This window comes from Papio anubis, chromosome 8 (assembly GCF_008728515.1).
Source record: "Papio anubis isolate 15944 chromosome 8, Panubis1.0, whole genome shotgun sequence".
NCBI classification, from domain to species: Eukaryota; Metazoa; Chordata; class Mammalia; order Primates; family Cercopithecidae; genus Papio; species Papio anubis.
In genome coordinates this window covers 8899804-8915962 of record NC_044983.1, presented here as the reverse complement: position 1 = coordinate 8915962, position 16159 = coordinate 8899804, and the positions used below count along the sequence as shown (strand labels likewise).

At 43.2% G+C, this 16159-nt stretch overlaps 1 protein-coding gene and 1 long non-coding RNA gene across 7 annotated transcripts in view; both read left to right on the top strand.

Annotated features, from left to right (window-relative positions):
• Positions 1-699: 699 nt before the first annotated feature.
• MSRA (methionine sulfoxide reductase A) overlaps positions 700-16159 on the top strand; it is a 390657-nt gene continuing 375197 nt past the window's right edge. For all 6 annotated transcript variants that reach the window (XM_017961766.3, XM_021942806.2, XM_031669923.1 and 3 more), the window contains exon 1: positions 700-2261. In XM_017961766.3, coding sequence (XP_017817255.1) covers positions 2120-2261 — 142 coding nt within the window. In that variant the 5' untranslated portion in view covers positions 700-2119. The remainder of the gene's footprint in view (positions 2262-16159) is intronic.
• Positions 5347-14789, top strand: LOC116276439. Its single transcript, XR_004186006.1, has 2 exons — positions 5347-6626; positions 7025-14789. It is a non-coding gene; the product is annotated as an uncharacterized LOC116276439 (long non-coding RNA).

The window sequence follows — 16159 nt, the reverse complement described above, 5'->3', positions numbered from 1 at the left end:
ACTGTCTTTCACAAAACTCGTCCCCGGTGCCAAAAAGGTTGGGGACTGCTGGATGAGGTGGAATGTCTGAAGAAAAGAAGTTCTAGTGGAGAAAAAGGCATCACTGAAGGCAAAAATGTTCAATTCTTTCCTCAAAAAACCAAAGAAACTCAATGTAACTTTGCTTGCAGCTATTCTGCTAAATGAAAAACACTTCTTTTTGAAATAAGATGTATCTGCTCTTTAAAAATGCTTATTCTTTTATAATTATAAAAGTAGCAGCCATTGGAACACTTGAGAACGCCGTTAACAATACAGAACCCTTAAAAAAGTTTAAAGACAATGAAAATCAGTAGAATCCCACTATACTGAACTACAAAAAAATTGTATTTTTTTCCAGTTGTTCAGTGGGTGCGCAACTGGGAGTGCATGCATTTTCATACATACTACATATATACACACACACTGCATTTGTTTTACTTTTTCATTTAACATCAAAATTGTATCAGGTTTTTTTTGTTTTTGTTTTTGTTTTGAGACAGGGTCTTGCTCTGTTGCCCGGCCTGGAGCACAGTGGTGTGATCATAGCTCACCGCAGCCTCTACCTCTCTGGCTCCAGCGTTCCTCCTGCTGCAGCCTCCCAAGTAGCTGGGACCACAGGTGTGCGCTACCACACCACCATGCCCAGCTACTTAAAAACGGTTTTTTTTTGGTAAAGATGGTGTCTCGAACTCCTGGCCTCCAGCAATCCTCCTGCCTCAGCCTCCCAAAGTGTTGGGATTACAGGCATGAGCCATCATGCCAAATAAGTATTTCTTCACACTAAACATTCTTCAGCTCTTACTTGCAGAGTATTTCTAGCATGTGAAACTGCATACCATCAACCACAAAACACAGAAAAATCAGTATGTATCAAAAAGAAGTAACTGAAAAACACAAAATATTGTCTTTGACAGAATGACTATTTTTTTCAGACCGTTAACTGTGACCAGGCCTTCGCAAGCCTAGAAGGGACTCCTGGGGGTGTGTTCATGAAAGGCCTGTGGAATCCACTTGGTATAGCCTCATAGCAGTAACAAACAGTTTAGGGATGATTTTGCCCAGGGGAAATACAAATTACAAAATCAAAGCTAGAACCTTTTTAGTGTATGCCTGGCAACACACTACATTCTACACTTAGCACTGCTAAGCCTCCTGCCCTCCTTACAGTCCAGACCACATGAAAACAAAGTGGTAACTAAATCCATGCAGGAAGCTGGGTGAAAGTTTCCTTTCTGTGGGTGCTAACCTTAAGTTCCTTCCCTTATCTGAGACGGCCTGCCCATTTTGCCAGAACACATGTTAAACCAAAATCTCACACAGATTAACTCCCAAGTCACTCACCTGGCTCCAACCACTTTACATTTAGTTTGAGAATTAGTCATAGGAACAAACAAAAACGATTTGAGAAACAAGAACAATACAACACCAGCATTAAGTCCGCCTACACTGCCTTAATGGTGCTTTTGGTGCCTTGCTCCCGCATTTCGGCCCCTGCAAAATGGGCTTAAATATATCTGTAAATACCTAACTTAATATTGAATTCATCGTCCCTATTCCGCGCACTTTGAGAACTGTGCTTAGTTTTCACTTTGGACGAATAGGAACCCTTCTGATGACCGTCATGACAATGTCTCCAATAAAAACGGACAGTCTAGCTGGCTGCAAGGCAGGTCCTCTTCTGTCTTACTGGGCACTGCTGAACTGCGAGGTCGGGGCGACACGGCAGGAACTTTAAAATCAAACCCCATCCCCAAGGGCTCGGCGCTGTTTTTTGGCCTCTACCGCTTCACGTACTTGGTGCGACAGGAGTGCACTAGTTCTCTGCCCGAGAACTTCGTCCCGAGAGGAGAACCTCTGGAACTCGCCGGGCCACACCCCCCGTCCGGGGAAGGAACACGCCCCCGGTGACAGCCTGTACGGTCCCGGCCTTGGGCAACCTCGATTACGGGCGGCCGCCAACTCCACAGAAGCGCCCAGCGCCCGCCCGCGCCCCTGCCGCCCCCCAGTTCCGGCCGCGGACCCCACTCTGCAGTTCCGGCGGCGGCTCCGCAGCCGGTAGGGCCGTCCCCCGCGACCGCCCCTCGGCTGGCGCCCTCCCATGCTCTCGGCCACCCGGAGGGCTTGCCAGCTCCTCCTCCTCCACAGCCTCTTTCCCGTCCCGAGGATGGGCAACTCGGCCTCGAGCATCGTCAGCCCCCAGGAGGCCTTGCCGGGCCGGAAGGAGCAGACCCCTGTAGCGGGTAAGCACGGGCCACACCGAGGGCGCGGGCGGCGCTGCTGCGCATGCGCGCCTGTGCCCGGCAGCAGCGCGCCCTCCGTTGCCCGGAAGGAAGCCGCGGGCTGGCCTCTGGCGGGTCGCGGGGCGGGGGTCTGCGCAGGCGCGAAGGGGTGCCGGCCGTGGCCGGGGCGACGCTGGGGTCCACTGACGCCCATTTGTCTTTGTTTGGCTTTTCATCTTCTGGAGCTAAATTGGGCACTTTTAAGGAGCCTAGTGCGTCGGTCTCACTTACCCAGAGTGCATACCGTGGCAGCCCCAAGTTTTGGGCAGGAAATGTGCCGCTGGGGTCTGCCTTTGCTCGCGGGCGCCCGCGGCGCTGTGCCGGCACCCTCCTTTCTTGTCTCGTCTGCGCCGGCCGCCGGAACCCAGGGCACTTGCAGCGGGGCTGGTGCGAGTGTTGTCCCGGGAAACGCTGGAATGAGACAAGGCAATGAAAACCTTAAGTGTGGAACTGCGTCTTAGGCCAGGGTTCCGGCTGCAAGAGTCACCCGTGGTGCCCCCTCGGGCCCTAAGTTGGCCCGGCTGTCGCCAGGGGCCAGGGGCTGCCGTGTGCTGGGTCGGCTTAAAGTGATGCTTCTCAAACTTGGAAAACTTTCTAGTCGTTCTCACACCAGTACTTTGGGAAAATACAGTAAGGGTGAAATACTAGAAAAATGTTCACGTGCTTCGATGCCATGTAATGGTAAACTGCTATAAAAGTTATCAAAATCTTTCGCAGTACGAGAGCCACACTTTAGTATTACCTTAGTGCAGCGCGTCTCAAAGTGCCCGCACCTGCTGCTGCTGCAGCAGCAGCAGCAGCAGCACCTGGGGTGGCCTTGCCCCATTACTGAATTGGAGACCCTGGGGGTGGAGCCCAACAAGCTCTAAAACAAGCCCTCCAGGTGATTCTAATGTACCCTGAAGCTTGTAAACCACTGCCTTAGAGCTGTTGGATGATTAAGTGATGTTTAATCTTCTACACGTGGCTCAATGCCAGAGAAATTCAGCATTTAAAACATTTCCTAGGAAGTTTCTTTTTTCCTTCAAGAATTGTTGAGGATAGAAGGAGGTCATATTGAGAGTTTGTCATCTCGTAGAATAATCGGTATGAGATTAGAAAAGGTAGAGGTTTTTTTGGATTAGAGGCAGTTTAGAAATTGTGTGATTGGCTTGTTAATCGAATTAGCAGTTTCTGTTTCCTGGTTTCCCCATCATTTCACCTCTGACTCAGCAGTAAAAGTTTATTTTTGATGCAAATGTAGAGATTGGGTTTTGAAACAAATCTAGTAAACATCTATAATTATATATATAAAATATAACCAGATTATCTAAACTTTATAAATATATCTTAAAAATTTTTCATTCTTTTACAGGCAGGTATTTATAAGTGCATGTTGAAAGGCAATACGTTTCAAATGTGAAACTTCCTCAGCTTGCGCTATACTTCCCGTTCACACGCTACCGTATCATTGCTGTGCCTCCCATACACCAAAAAAACCAAATCATCAAAAAACTCTTGTTCAGATTTCCAAACTGGTTCAAGGTCAAGATGGACCAAAATTTACTTTGACTTTATCTTAACCAAAGCCTTCCCAGTTTCCCAATATGTAAATGACATTTTTGGTAAAAGATTAGCAAACATTTCAGAAATGAGGCAACAGTTTTTTTCATATCCTCATCATAACTTTTAACTGCAAAACCTCAGGACCTGGTTCCTTTCCAGGCTCCGCTGTCTTCATATAGCTGTGAGTGTTTTTGGTACACCGACACATCTCTGTATCTGGGCCAGTAAACTTTTTTTTTTTTGGTGTAGGGCCAAGCCTACAGTGCATATGTCCTTATTGTTCATCTGTTGTAACTTTTTCCACAAAAAGTGTTTGAAATTTAGATTGTGGACGTTCTAGTCTCCACTCCTGAGCCTTGACAGGTTGCTGAAAGCCCTGACTGGACCCAGAAATGGGCAGTGTTATCTCTTCAGTGGGTTTCAGTGGCTGTAAACTTGAAACTTAAGGATTTAGTATTGTTCTGAATTCACCTCCACTGCAACTTGCATCGTGTTTAACAACTCCTCCCTTGTCCACATTGCCTCCATCTATGTCTGTTGTTATTTGTACCCTGACTCTCAAAAGTTGCGTGACAAAAGCATCACCTTTTGACTTCAGAAGTCCTGTTTCTTTAGTGCCTTTAGATCAGCCTAGTGTCAGGTGTGTACCATTACCAAATACTTGTGGTGTTAAGGATTACCATCTTAGTATTCATCCTACCATTTTTATATTCTTAAGGACAATTCCACCCTTTTACAAACTGTGGCCAAGTTTTCCACCTTGCGAGAAGGAGTCAAACCTTCAAACTTTTTCAATGTTTAATTTATCCCAGGCTACCTAAAATGGATCAAAACATGAACAGGCCTACCTGGGTGAGTGGTGAAAACTGAACCTGCCCTGGACTGCCTCATTTGCAGCCTTCTCTGTTCAGGTTAGGGGGCGCCTGGGCAGCGCTGGCTGGCTGGTAGGGCACACGGCAATGTGTGTGCCCTATATGTGGAGATGGTCTCATTCTGCTTCAGTGCCTGACCACCAAGCAATACTCTTGAGAACTTGGGACTGAGGGACAAGGGGAATTCATTCTTGTTGAACTGTATTGGTATTGTTCAAAATAGGCTGCAGGTAGAAGGCTCATAATTAAAACCTCAGAGTACCTTCCATTTTGTTAAGATGTGGGTTCCTTACAGTCAGAACTGATCTTATTTCCGGTGAATTATTATAATTATTGTAAAAGTCCAATATAGTTTGATTCTGTGTCCTCACCTAAATCTCATTTCGAGTTATAATTCCCACGTGTTGGAGGAGGGGCCTGGTGGGAGATGATTGAAACATGGGGAGTGGACTTTCCCCTTGCTGTTCTCGTGAAAGTGAATGAGTTCTCACGAGATCTGATTATTTAAACGTGTGTAGCTTCCCCCTTTGCACTCTCTCTCTTTCTCCTGCTGCCCTGTGTGAAGATGTGCCAGCTTCCCCTTCTGCCATGATTGTAAGTTTCCTGAGACCCCCCTGGCCATGCTTTCTGTACAGCCTGTGAAACTGTGAGCCAATTAAACCTCTTTTCTTTGTAAGTAACCCTGTCTCAGATAGTTCTTTATGGCAGTGTGAGAATGGACTAACACAAAGCCCAACTTTTATGTAGAACTTGTTTTTGCATATTGGAAACATTACTAATCTGTGTTTGGGAATGAATCTTACCTTCTTATAGAGTATCAGTGGGATTAGGTGTTTGGGATTTGGAGCTATTGTTTAAAATGACTTTGACAAGTTCGATTCTATCTTGGCTTTCTTTTGTTTACATTCTTAGTGTTCATTGTATTTTTTTGGTACAGTGCTTTTTTGGGCACTAACAGATGTTAAAAACAGATGTAGAGCACCAACAGAAGGTATCCTCTTTTAAGAACTTTAAATAGAAAAAAACAGTAGAACAATGTATTAATCCAAAAGGTGGCTCTTTGAAAAAAAATTGAACTACACCAATAACATTTATAAACAATGAGCTAGTCTCAAGAAAAAGAAGAAAGTACAAATATACAAAATAAGACTTGAGGAGATCGTAAAAACGGATAATTTGAAGAATAATAGGAGACTACCTGAACTCTTTGAAAATAAATTTTAAAACTTTGATGAAAGTGATAATTTTTAGGAAAATATAATTAATCCTGATTGACCCCAGAACAGGTAGAAAATTTAAGGTTGATTTTATAGAAAAAATAAAGCTATTAAAGAGTTACCTCCTCCCAAAGCATTATGTCCAGTTTCACCAGTAGTATCTACCGAATATTTAAAGAGCAGATAATTCCAGAGTAGGAATAAATGGCTATTTCCTTAACATGATAATGCATCTATTTCAACCCAAAAGCCCACTTTAGGCTTAGTGAAGAAACATTGAAATTTCCACTGTTGTTCAGGCCAAGACGAGGAGTGAGCACAGCCTAGTACCTTTTACCAGGTGTGCACTGTTAGCAGACTTTTTGGTGTTATTAGTTTTAATCCCGCCTTTAAAAATAAATCCTACCTTTTTTGTATTAAGGAAACTTCCACCTTTTTATTAAGTGTGATCTAGTCATTGATTTATACTTTGTAAGAAGGTAAGATTCAAACCTTTAAACTTTTTATTGTTTTATTTCTCCCAGGTTACCTAAATTGGGTTATAACATGAACTGGCCTACTTTGAGTGATTGGTTATTATTTTACATTGTAGGTACAGCCAATGTGGTCAGACAAAGCAATTCAAGAAGTACAAAAAAGGAAAAAAGATCAGAAGTTCTTAAATACATAAGGGAATGTAGCATTTGATAAAGGTGGTATCTCAAGTCAGTGGGGAAAAGGGGAAATATTCAATAAATGATGTTGGGACAACTGGGTAGCCATATGGAAAAAAAGGGTTGGATCTCTACACTGTAAGCCAGGATAAATTTTAATGTTTGATGGAATAAATTCCAGATACATAATAGCTCACACTTGTTAAGTGTCTTATCTACCAGGCACTGTAGTAATTTACTAATTACATTTAATCCTCACAGTGACCCAAAGAAGTAGTAACTATTGTCACCACTTATGGATGTGGAAACTGAGACCCATAGATGTCAGGCAGTTTAAACAACGTACATTGCTAATAAGTAGTGGAGCTGGGGTATGAACCTAGTCAGTTTGGCTATAGAGTTTCTGGCCTTAACTCCTATACTCTTTTTGCATTTAGATAATTGTAAAAAATGAAACAAAGTATGAGAATAGAATGTTTTTATAATCCGGGTGTGAGGAAAGCCATGACCTCACCATGACTTGAAAATCAGAAAACGTAAAAGACTGATAAATTAGATCATATCATAGTAAAATCTTCTGCATGGCAAAAATCACCATGAGCAAAGCCAAAAGACAAGCTATGGTAAGTAGTTGCAATTCATATCATAGATGAAGGACCAATCTTTTTAGTTATATAAGAAGCTTCTAGAAATAAGAAAAACACCAACATCTATTAGAAAGGTAGACATTAGGTTATGAACAGACCGTTTACAGACAAGTACAATTGACTCTTAAGCATATAAAAAGATGCTCAGCTTCACTTATGAGAATGCAAATACCATTTTCATTTTTCAGATTGGCAAAAATCCAGAACTTTGACGATGCACTGTGTTGGTAAATTTTTAAGGAAAAAGACACTCTTATACATTGCTGGCAAGAGTATAAAATTGGCTCAACTCTTATGGAAGGCAGTTTGGTTGTATCTATGAAATTTAAATGCATATACCTTTTGACCCAGGAATTCAATTTCTGGGAATTTATCTTCTGAACGTAACTTCCATGCATGCCAAATGATGACTGTACCAGGTTATTCACTGCAGCTTTGTTTGCAATAGCACAGGACTGGAAACAACCCAGATGCCTATCAATAGTGGCTAGTTAAATAAATTATGTTTCATTGTCACAATGGATATGCAGCTGTGAAAAAGAATGTGGAACATCTGTATGAATGGGTGTGGAGGGATTGCCAAGATGTAGCGTTAAGTGAAAAAAGCAAGGTCTGAACAGTGTATATATAGAGTATTCTAATTTTTCTGTGAACAGAAGGGAAAATAGTATGTATAGAGAAACTTTGAAAGGATAGCTAAGAAATTAATAGTTGGGTAGGGGGCTGTGTAATGAGATGAGAATCGATGGAAGCATAGACTTTTTACTTAATGCTTCTTTTGTAACTTGCTTCTTGTAATGTGACTGCATTTGTGAATTAAATAACTCCACTTGGAAGATGATCTGTCTTGCTGTTTTTAGTGTAATTGACCACCTTTCTGTCATCTTTTGTCATACTTATTTCAAGTTTTTTTTTTTTTTTTCAATTTTGCTCTCTTTTTCTTGTCAAGTACATCTTTTTTCTCCAACTTGCTTTTGTAATCAAAATCTACATTTTGGCGTGATTTAAAAATCTAAATTTAGAGAGTGAAATCGGAATAAGTTAATCCAAGTCATTTTACATTTCATAAATATTCATTTATATTGAAGCATCAATTGTGGTGGCATCATTTATACAAAGAACAGATCTTTGGGGACAAATTCCTTCCACTATTATGTAGAAAGCATTATGTGTATTTCTTTTATTGTGAGTGATTTTATTGTACATTGATTTTTAAAAGAAAATGATGGAAAACAGTTTTCCTTTTAGAAAAGTTTTCCCCAATGTGTGATTAATTTCTAAATTGTAGGATGCAGAACTGTTATTTCCCTTCTTTGCATCCTGCCCAGAGCTCTTTGATTTTACAACCTGTTCCAGAACGTTTTGTGTTTCCCTGAAGTCCCTGGGATGAGGCTATTCAGTACCTCCCACAATGTGATCCTTACCTACTTTCCCAGTCTTTTTCTCCACTGTGTCCCCATAGAACCCCATCTCCTGCCTAATGTGTTTTACTGTTCTGCCTCTGTATTGCTCATACGACCATACCCATAGTGTGGATTGCACACTCGGATCTTTTTACTTATTCATTCATTAAATGTCTATTAAAGGCCTGCTTAGGAAAGACCTGTGTTGTCCATATATCCTTATCATCAAGGAAGCATCCTTGAAATTTTCCCCGCCCTAATTCCATTTCTTCTGGAAATCCATCCCTTTTCTCTCCAACCTAAGTGATCCCTTTCTTATCTACTGGACAAATAGCTATGTACTACTTTATGAATCCTTTCTATGGCATCTTGCATTGCTAATTAGATGTTTTATTGCACAGAACTTGCACAATCTGTCTCACCTCCCCACGTGGTGAGCTCACAGCACTTCCCCAAGATGCTACCCACACCAGGCAGTCAATAGTGGTTTATGGACATTGGGAAGAATATAGTTAATGCCTGAGAACAAAGACCAGAAATGTGGTCTTTTCGTGTGACCATGATGATACAGAGAAGTTAACAGAGCTGCCCTGTTGTCCATGGGGCATGTTCTGAGTTCTTCCAGTAGTGGTGATGGAATTTTGCTGATTTCTCTGAACTTTTCCCTGAGTTATTTTTGTGACTTTGGCCAGGGTGAAGGGTGGGGAACCCCTCATCTTTAAATCTCTGAGTGGAGACTTGTTAGGCATCTGCAGCAGCGCTGGGGAAAAGGTCATCAAGCTCAGTGCAGTCCACGTGGGGCCTTGGCCTGCGACCCTCAGGCTCAGGAGTCACTGTGAGCCCCTGCCTTGGGTGGCGGAGGGAGGAGAGGAGGACAGCTGACCCAAGGAGTGGGAGGCTGGTTGGGTGAGGAGACATCAGCCTGGGGTGTGGGTCTCATGAGTGTGAGTGGCTGCCAGGCCCTCAGCAAGGACCAGAGTGGAGGCCTCTTTGCTAAGCTTGGTGTAGCTCCTGTATGGGTCCCGGCAGCCTGCCTGCCTGCCATTAATCACCCCTTACTCCTTGGCAGATGGCCAGGCCCCTTCCCATGCAGCAGCAGCTGGCTGGCCCTGCCCTCCTGTGCTAGCTGATATCCCCAACCCTCTGGGGATGTATGGAAGACTGAATTCTGCAAGAGATGCTTTCAGGGTGTTAGTGCATGATGAATGAAAGTTGTGAATCTTCTGCATGCTGCTCTTATCTTTCTCACATGATAAACTCCAAGTTTGAGAGCATCACAATATTCATCGATATGTGTAGCACTACACAGTGAACTGAGGGCAGGAATTGACTTATTCTTTGTCCTGGAACACAGTAAGCTGATGATAAATACTTGTTGGAAGACTGTAGCATATAACCTGTTGAGTTCTTTGGGAGGCCAGGGTTCCTCTGAGCGGTATCATGCCAACAGACACACGCATGTTATGTATTATGGCACGTAATCAGTAAGTCCATAAGTGTTTGAGTAATGGGGAGGAGCACAGTGCATTGAAGGATACAGGAAGCGTCCAGGTTTGGGGGCTCAGGCCTGCCATTAGTGGTTATGTTATTGGTTTTTCCTACCACATCAGAAAACTTTATTTGCTAGATGGAATTTCTGCAGCCAAATGAAAATGTATGTGATAGGAGTGGATCGTGTTAGCTAAGTCAGATTTCTAATGAGGCCCTGAGTTGTCATCAGGTAGCAGTTTCACCATTTCCACTGGTGTTTGTCTCCTTACCACATTTTAAGCTAAAAGAGGTAAGAGGTCAGGAGGGTAAGAGTCTGGCCATGGCTTTGCTTTCTTCTCTTGCTTCCAACTACCCTTGTCTGAACACCTTGGGAAAGTTCTGCCTTTCTGTTTCCAAATACTTATGAGATGCTGTAACCCTGAACTCAGATCTAAAACCAGACTTACCATTTGCTTCCAAAAGATTGACTGACTGCATATTTTAATTTCCCAACCTCTCTCAATGGCACTGCTCTCCTCTCAAATCCCAGAAGCCGCAGTCAGGGTCATCTTTGAGCCTTACCTCTGCATTTGAGTTGTCCTTCCTCCCGTGAGTCCTGATGACTTCTTTCCTTCATTGGTCTCTGATCTGTCTTCACTCTCCCCTGCCTGAGCTGTTCAGAGCATTATCAACGTCTACCTAAAATTTGAATTTCATTCTCTCACTGCTTAGGGAACAGCAGCGACTCTGACCTGTCCAATGACACTCTTCAGTGCTGGACACTTTCTGTAATTTGCTGCTGGCCTCAGTGTTCCAGATCTCCACTTCCACCCTGAGGCTGGCTCCTGCTCTGAGCTCCTTCCTCCCAGGTTGCTGTGGTCTGAATGCATAGCCCCTACTGAATTCATGTTAGAATCCTCACCTGCCAGGTGATGGGATTAGGAAGTGGGGACTTTGGGAGGTGAATAGTCATGAGGGTGGAACCTGCATGAATGGGATTAGTGCCCTTATAAAAGAGACCCCAGAGAACTAGCTAGTCTCTTCGGCCATGTGAGGACACTGTGAGAAGGCACTGTCCGTGAACCAGAATTTGGGCTCTCACCAGACACCGAACCTGCCAGCGCTTTGATCTTGGACTTCCAGTCTCCAGTGCTGTGAGAAAGAAGTTTCTATTGTTGATAAGCTGCCAGGTTATGATAAATTGTTACAGCAGCCTGACGGACTGAGACACAGGATGTTTTCTGTTTTTCTTGCAGCCTTGTCTAAAACATCTTGGGACTTTCAAGGCTAAATTTGGCTTCTTCCACTTCTCTGCCGCCCCTTGGGGCTGTTTCAGCTTAGATTGCTCTTAGAGTTGGAGCTGGAACTAGAGCTTTGGGGCTCTGTTTTGTGCTTTCATTTCAGTGTCTCTCCTTGGGGAGATGGAGGTAGAATCCCTTTGGTGCTTGGTGATAGTCATTTTCCCCCCTATGTTTTCTGAACTCCTAGCCTGGTTATAGAAGCTGCTGGCATGATCAGAGTTCTCAGATTCCAGCTGCTTTCTCCTGAATATCCTATCAAAATGCTCTCCCCATTCAGTGAGATACTCAATGACTTTGACTCATAATGCCAAATGCTTGATTTTTTCCTTCACCAGAGATCTGTGTGTCCTCTGGGTCAGCTGGTACCTCTTCTGTAAGCTGGGCCTCTTATGAAAGGGGACATAGACTATTGCCCAATGTTTAAAAAAAAAAAAAAAAGGTATGGTTACTTGTGTTTCTGTAGGAATTTTGTATCCTTTCTTGGAAGTGCATCTAGAGTGTTTCTCAGCAGGGTATATTTCTGATCCACTAACTTGTTGAACAAGTGTATTAAATTTGCATCCTAATACAGCAAAGGCTAGTAGTAATGAAACTGGAAGAAATGTGACAATATATTTAGATGATTATATTATAATTACATTAAAGTATAAAATTTAGGAACATCGAATGTCTTCCCAGAGCATGTTTATAAAATAAATTCTTTCGAAGATGTTACCATAGGAAAGTAATAGTAGTGTTGAATTTTCCTTTAAAAAGTTCTCATATTTTACCTTTGATTTAAAAAAATTTTTGCCATTAGGTATTTTATACTTTGCGTAGGTCAAAAGTCATGTGCAAAATTAAAAAGCATTGTTCAGATGAGGCCACAAATTATTCTTTGGCCTGCTGAAAATACCTGATATTTTAACAGATTGTACCCAAAAGAGAAGAGTCATGAAAATGAAATACTTTGAGGGAATTCATAACTTTCCAGCTGGGGAAAATGAGACCTGAAGTAAAAAATTTTGAATGCACTGTTGTTAGCAGATGAAAAGAAAACCGCGTAAGAATTTGTAGAATGGAATAGCCGGCTGCCACAGAGCCCCCGAGAAAGCATTGCATTGCTGAGAACTCCAATGCCTTACCTCTTTCGGAGAGGCAGTTTATAAAGAGCCACCTCATCTACCAGTGAGCCCTCTACAGGGCCTTCTGCTGGTCCCTGGGGTGTCTGGCTTACCATTCAGCATTCCTTGCACCCTGAGATGTGTGCATCAGCATGAAGGAGTTCTCAGAGCCCCAGGGTGTCTGAGTGGTCCTGATAACAGGACGCTCAGGCAGTCTGTCCCTGACCAGCCAACCCATTTGACCCTCCTTGCTTAGGAATTGCTAGCATTTATTTTCTTTACTACTCATTTGGTATGCAGTCATATTATTTGAAGACTTCATATATTGTCTTTTTATCGTTTAAGTTTATAATGGTGATTAATGTATTTCTGTTTTCTCTATAATGGCATTGCAAATTTAATGAGAGCTTATTTACTTATGTGGATCCCTTCCACACCTACGCATGTCTGTTACATGATAACCATTAAATGAACTAAAGAATGATTGAGCTTATGCTCTGTGGTATTGTATTTGGAAGCTGTGTGTTCAATAAAACTCTTTTAGTATAATTCAGGCCAATAGGCATTAATATTAATGAATCTCAATAAAAGGAAGCTATGTTTTTACCTTCTAGCACAAACCATTCATCTTCAGAAATTTGGTTACGATTGTGTGTGTGCATGTCCAGTGGCTGACTTTCCAAGCAGTTATTAGAAGAGATCTGAGTTTTTAAGCTTCTGCATTACGATTCGTGTTCAATATTTATGGAAGAGAAGTCTTTCTACAATTATGTAAAAATATTGGTGAGTGAAGGAAATGGCTCCCAGTATGACAGAAGAAAATATCCTAGAGAGATCCACAGTTATCTGCAGTTTCCCCAAGGTTGTGTTTACATAAAAAAGACATTGTTTTATGTTCTAGCATCAAGAGATGATTTTATGATCTAACAGGTTCCACGAAGAACTCTCGTAAGGTGGTTCTCAGTCCCGGCATAACTGCTTCGGAGATCCCAGAGCAATATTAGTCTCTGTATTTATTGGTTTTGCTACATTCTGTTAGCATCATTCATATTTTTCTCCCAAGGGTACCACTTTCCTCTCTTTTCCTAATACCAAGATATGGAAACTCATTTATGCCGTGGAGTGTGATGCTGGGAAATGAAGGCTTGCTTATTACCTCTCTCCACAGGACCTTTCGTGACCATACGTCGATGTCTGCCGCCTCAGTATAAATAGGCACATTCAGAAATGTGTTCTCTAGTGAAGGACATGTTGGCTTGGTGGAAAGCTCAGGGACTTCGCGTTTGGACTGTGAGTCGGAGCTCACGTCATGTGCTTACTGGCTGTGTGACCTTGGATAAATTTGCCTCAGTTTTCTCATTTGTAAAACAGACAGTGGCTATTTCTGGGAATAGATGAGATAATAGGGAAAGAGCCTAGAATGGTACCTGGCTCCTGCCAGATGCACAGAATGTTTGTTTTGCAGTGTGATGGGTCCAGTAGGGACACTTAGGGGACAGTGTACTGTCATGCTGTTGCCCTGTTTTGTAAGAGTGACTGATGGCTACGTGACATCACCACACTTCCTGCAAGAGCTGCGGTGTATGGCAGGCAGCTAAGCTGTAGGCGCACACGGCCTTTAGCTCCACCTGAGCTCCAGCCTTCCTTTTTGGAGGACTGGCTTCTGGGTCCACCTGTGAAGCAGGAAGGTTGATTATTACTTAAACCCACAGTCCTGTAACCTCCTGGGAAAAGATTCTCTCAGAATGACTCTTGATGGTCAACATGGGTATGCATTTGTGCAGCTTCCATTCCCATCGCTTCCTGCAGGCAGTGTTGTTCCTGATTGCCCCAGTCTAGTTTATCACAAGGGAATTGCTTTGCGGGGCAGTGAGCTCGCTTTTGGCAGAAGAAAGAGTCAAACAGAGGCTGGGAGGTTCCCTTATACACAGTAGTGGCTGGCTCTGGAGTGCCTCCCAGCTCTGGGTTCTACTTTCCTAGTCTCCTGCCTTTCCGCAAGTGTCTCCACCCAGCTCCGACAGAGTGGGTAGCATCAGGAGAAGGGAGGGCAGGGATGGGTGTTGTGGGATCTCAACATTTAAGAGCAGACGATGGGGGGCGAGGGAAGAGCATACACTGGGGCCGGGTAGGGGGAGGGAGAACCGTAGAAGAAGAAAAGCTAATGCCTACTGGGCTTCATCCGTAGGTGATGCGTTGATGGGTAAATGTGTGTCGTGGTTTGCTGCACCTATGCAATAAACCTGCACATTCTGTACATGTACGTCAGAACTTAAAAAAAGAGCAGAGGACAAGGAGCCTCCAAGTTCATGTGGAAAAAGTAGTTAGAAAAGCAAAGAGTACTCAGGAAACCAAGAGAAATGAGAACATCAGGAAGAAATGGATGGTCGGCCACAGTCATTGCATTTGGCAACCAAAAGCTTTTGCCAGCAGTGATGGGCGAAGACAGGGAGGGCAGGAGCCAGGCACCACGGCCAGGGGGGAAGCGTGGAGACCTGCAGATCCTGGCTTCTCTTTCAACAGCTTGGCTGGAAATAAGGTAGCAGGTTCAAAAGGGGTAGGGTTTTTAAAGGTGGGAGAGACTCAAAAATGTGTGTATTCTAAAGGGGGAAGATAGGGGAAGATGTTGAAGAAAATCTAAATTTTGTACTACTGTTTATCATTTTATACACGACTTCTTTTTGACTACCTGTCTCCTTTTTTTTTTTTTTTTTTTTTTTTTTTTTGGAAATAGGGTCTTACCATGTTGCCCAAGCTCGTCTTCAGCTGCTGAGATCAAGTGATCCTCCCTCCTCAGTCTCCCTGAGTGCTGGGATTACAGCCATGAGCCACCTGGATTGGCCCCTTTTGTTTTTTTATTCATAGTTATTTTTCTGCTCTTTCTCTTCTTAGCCTCCCTCACTCCTCCCTCCTTCGCTTGCTTTCTGAGGCTTCTGAGAACTCATCTATTAATGAGTTTATTACAGTCCCGTCCTTCTGGAGGCCCTCAGTGCCGCGTGGAATCTGGACCTAGCGACTTCTTATTGTCCATTTAGGAGCCTCTTGGTGTCCATTGGTCCAATTGACTCATCCCCGGCCGTGTGTTAGCCCTCTATAATTCTCTACGTTGTTGCTACAGCATTTATATGTGTCAAGATGTATCTCACAGCATCTTATTCACCCTAATATTAGTGACAATATTCACTAATATTTTCACTTCTGTGCTTAATTCCTTGAAGGTTTTGGGATTTAAGCCCAACCAATTTCTGTGGAGAGCAGTAGCATAGGAAATTAAACACACAAAATAAAAGTTTGGTTTAGAACTGCTATAAAGCCAAATTGGGAAAACATAGTCACTGTTTTCCAGTAAGTACACAGTAACGGGTGTTTTGGATGGGGAGAGGTGAGTACTGTAAAGATGTCTCTACAATTTTGAAATTTCCTTTTCTGCTCGCTCTTTCCCTTCTCTTCCTCCTCCTTACCCTCCTCCTCCTTCCCTCCTCCTCCTTCCCTCCTCAGCCAGTTTGCTATCCAGTGTAATACCCATGGTGGAGACCAGGATGGAAGCTGAAACGTGAGAGGTGTGTGTGGACGGTTGGTGTGGGCGTATGTTCACATTCATAGGTGGAGCCTGGTGTGATGGAGGTGGGTCCTGTAGGCTCACTGGGGACC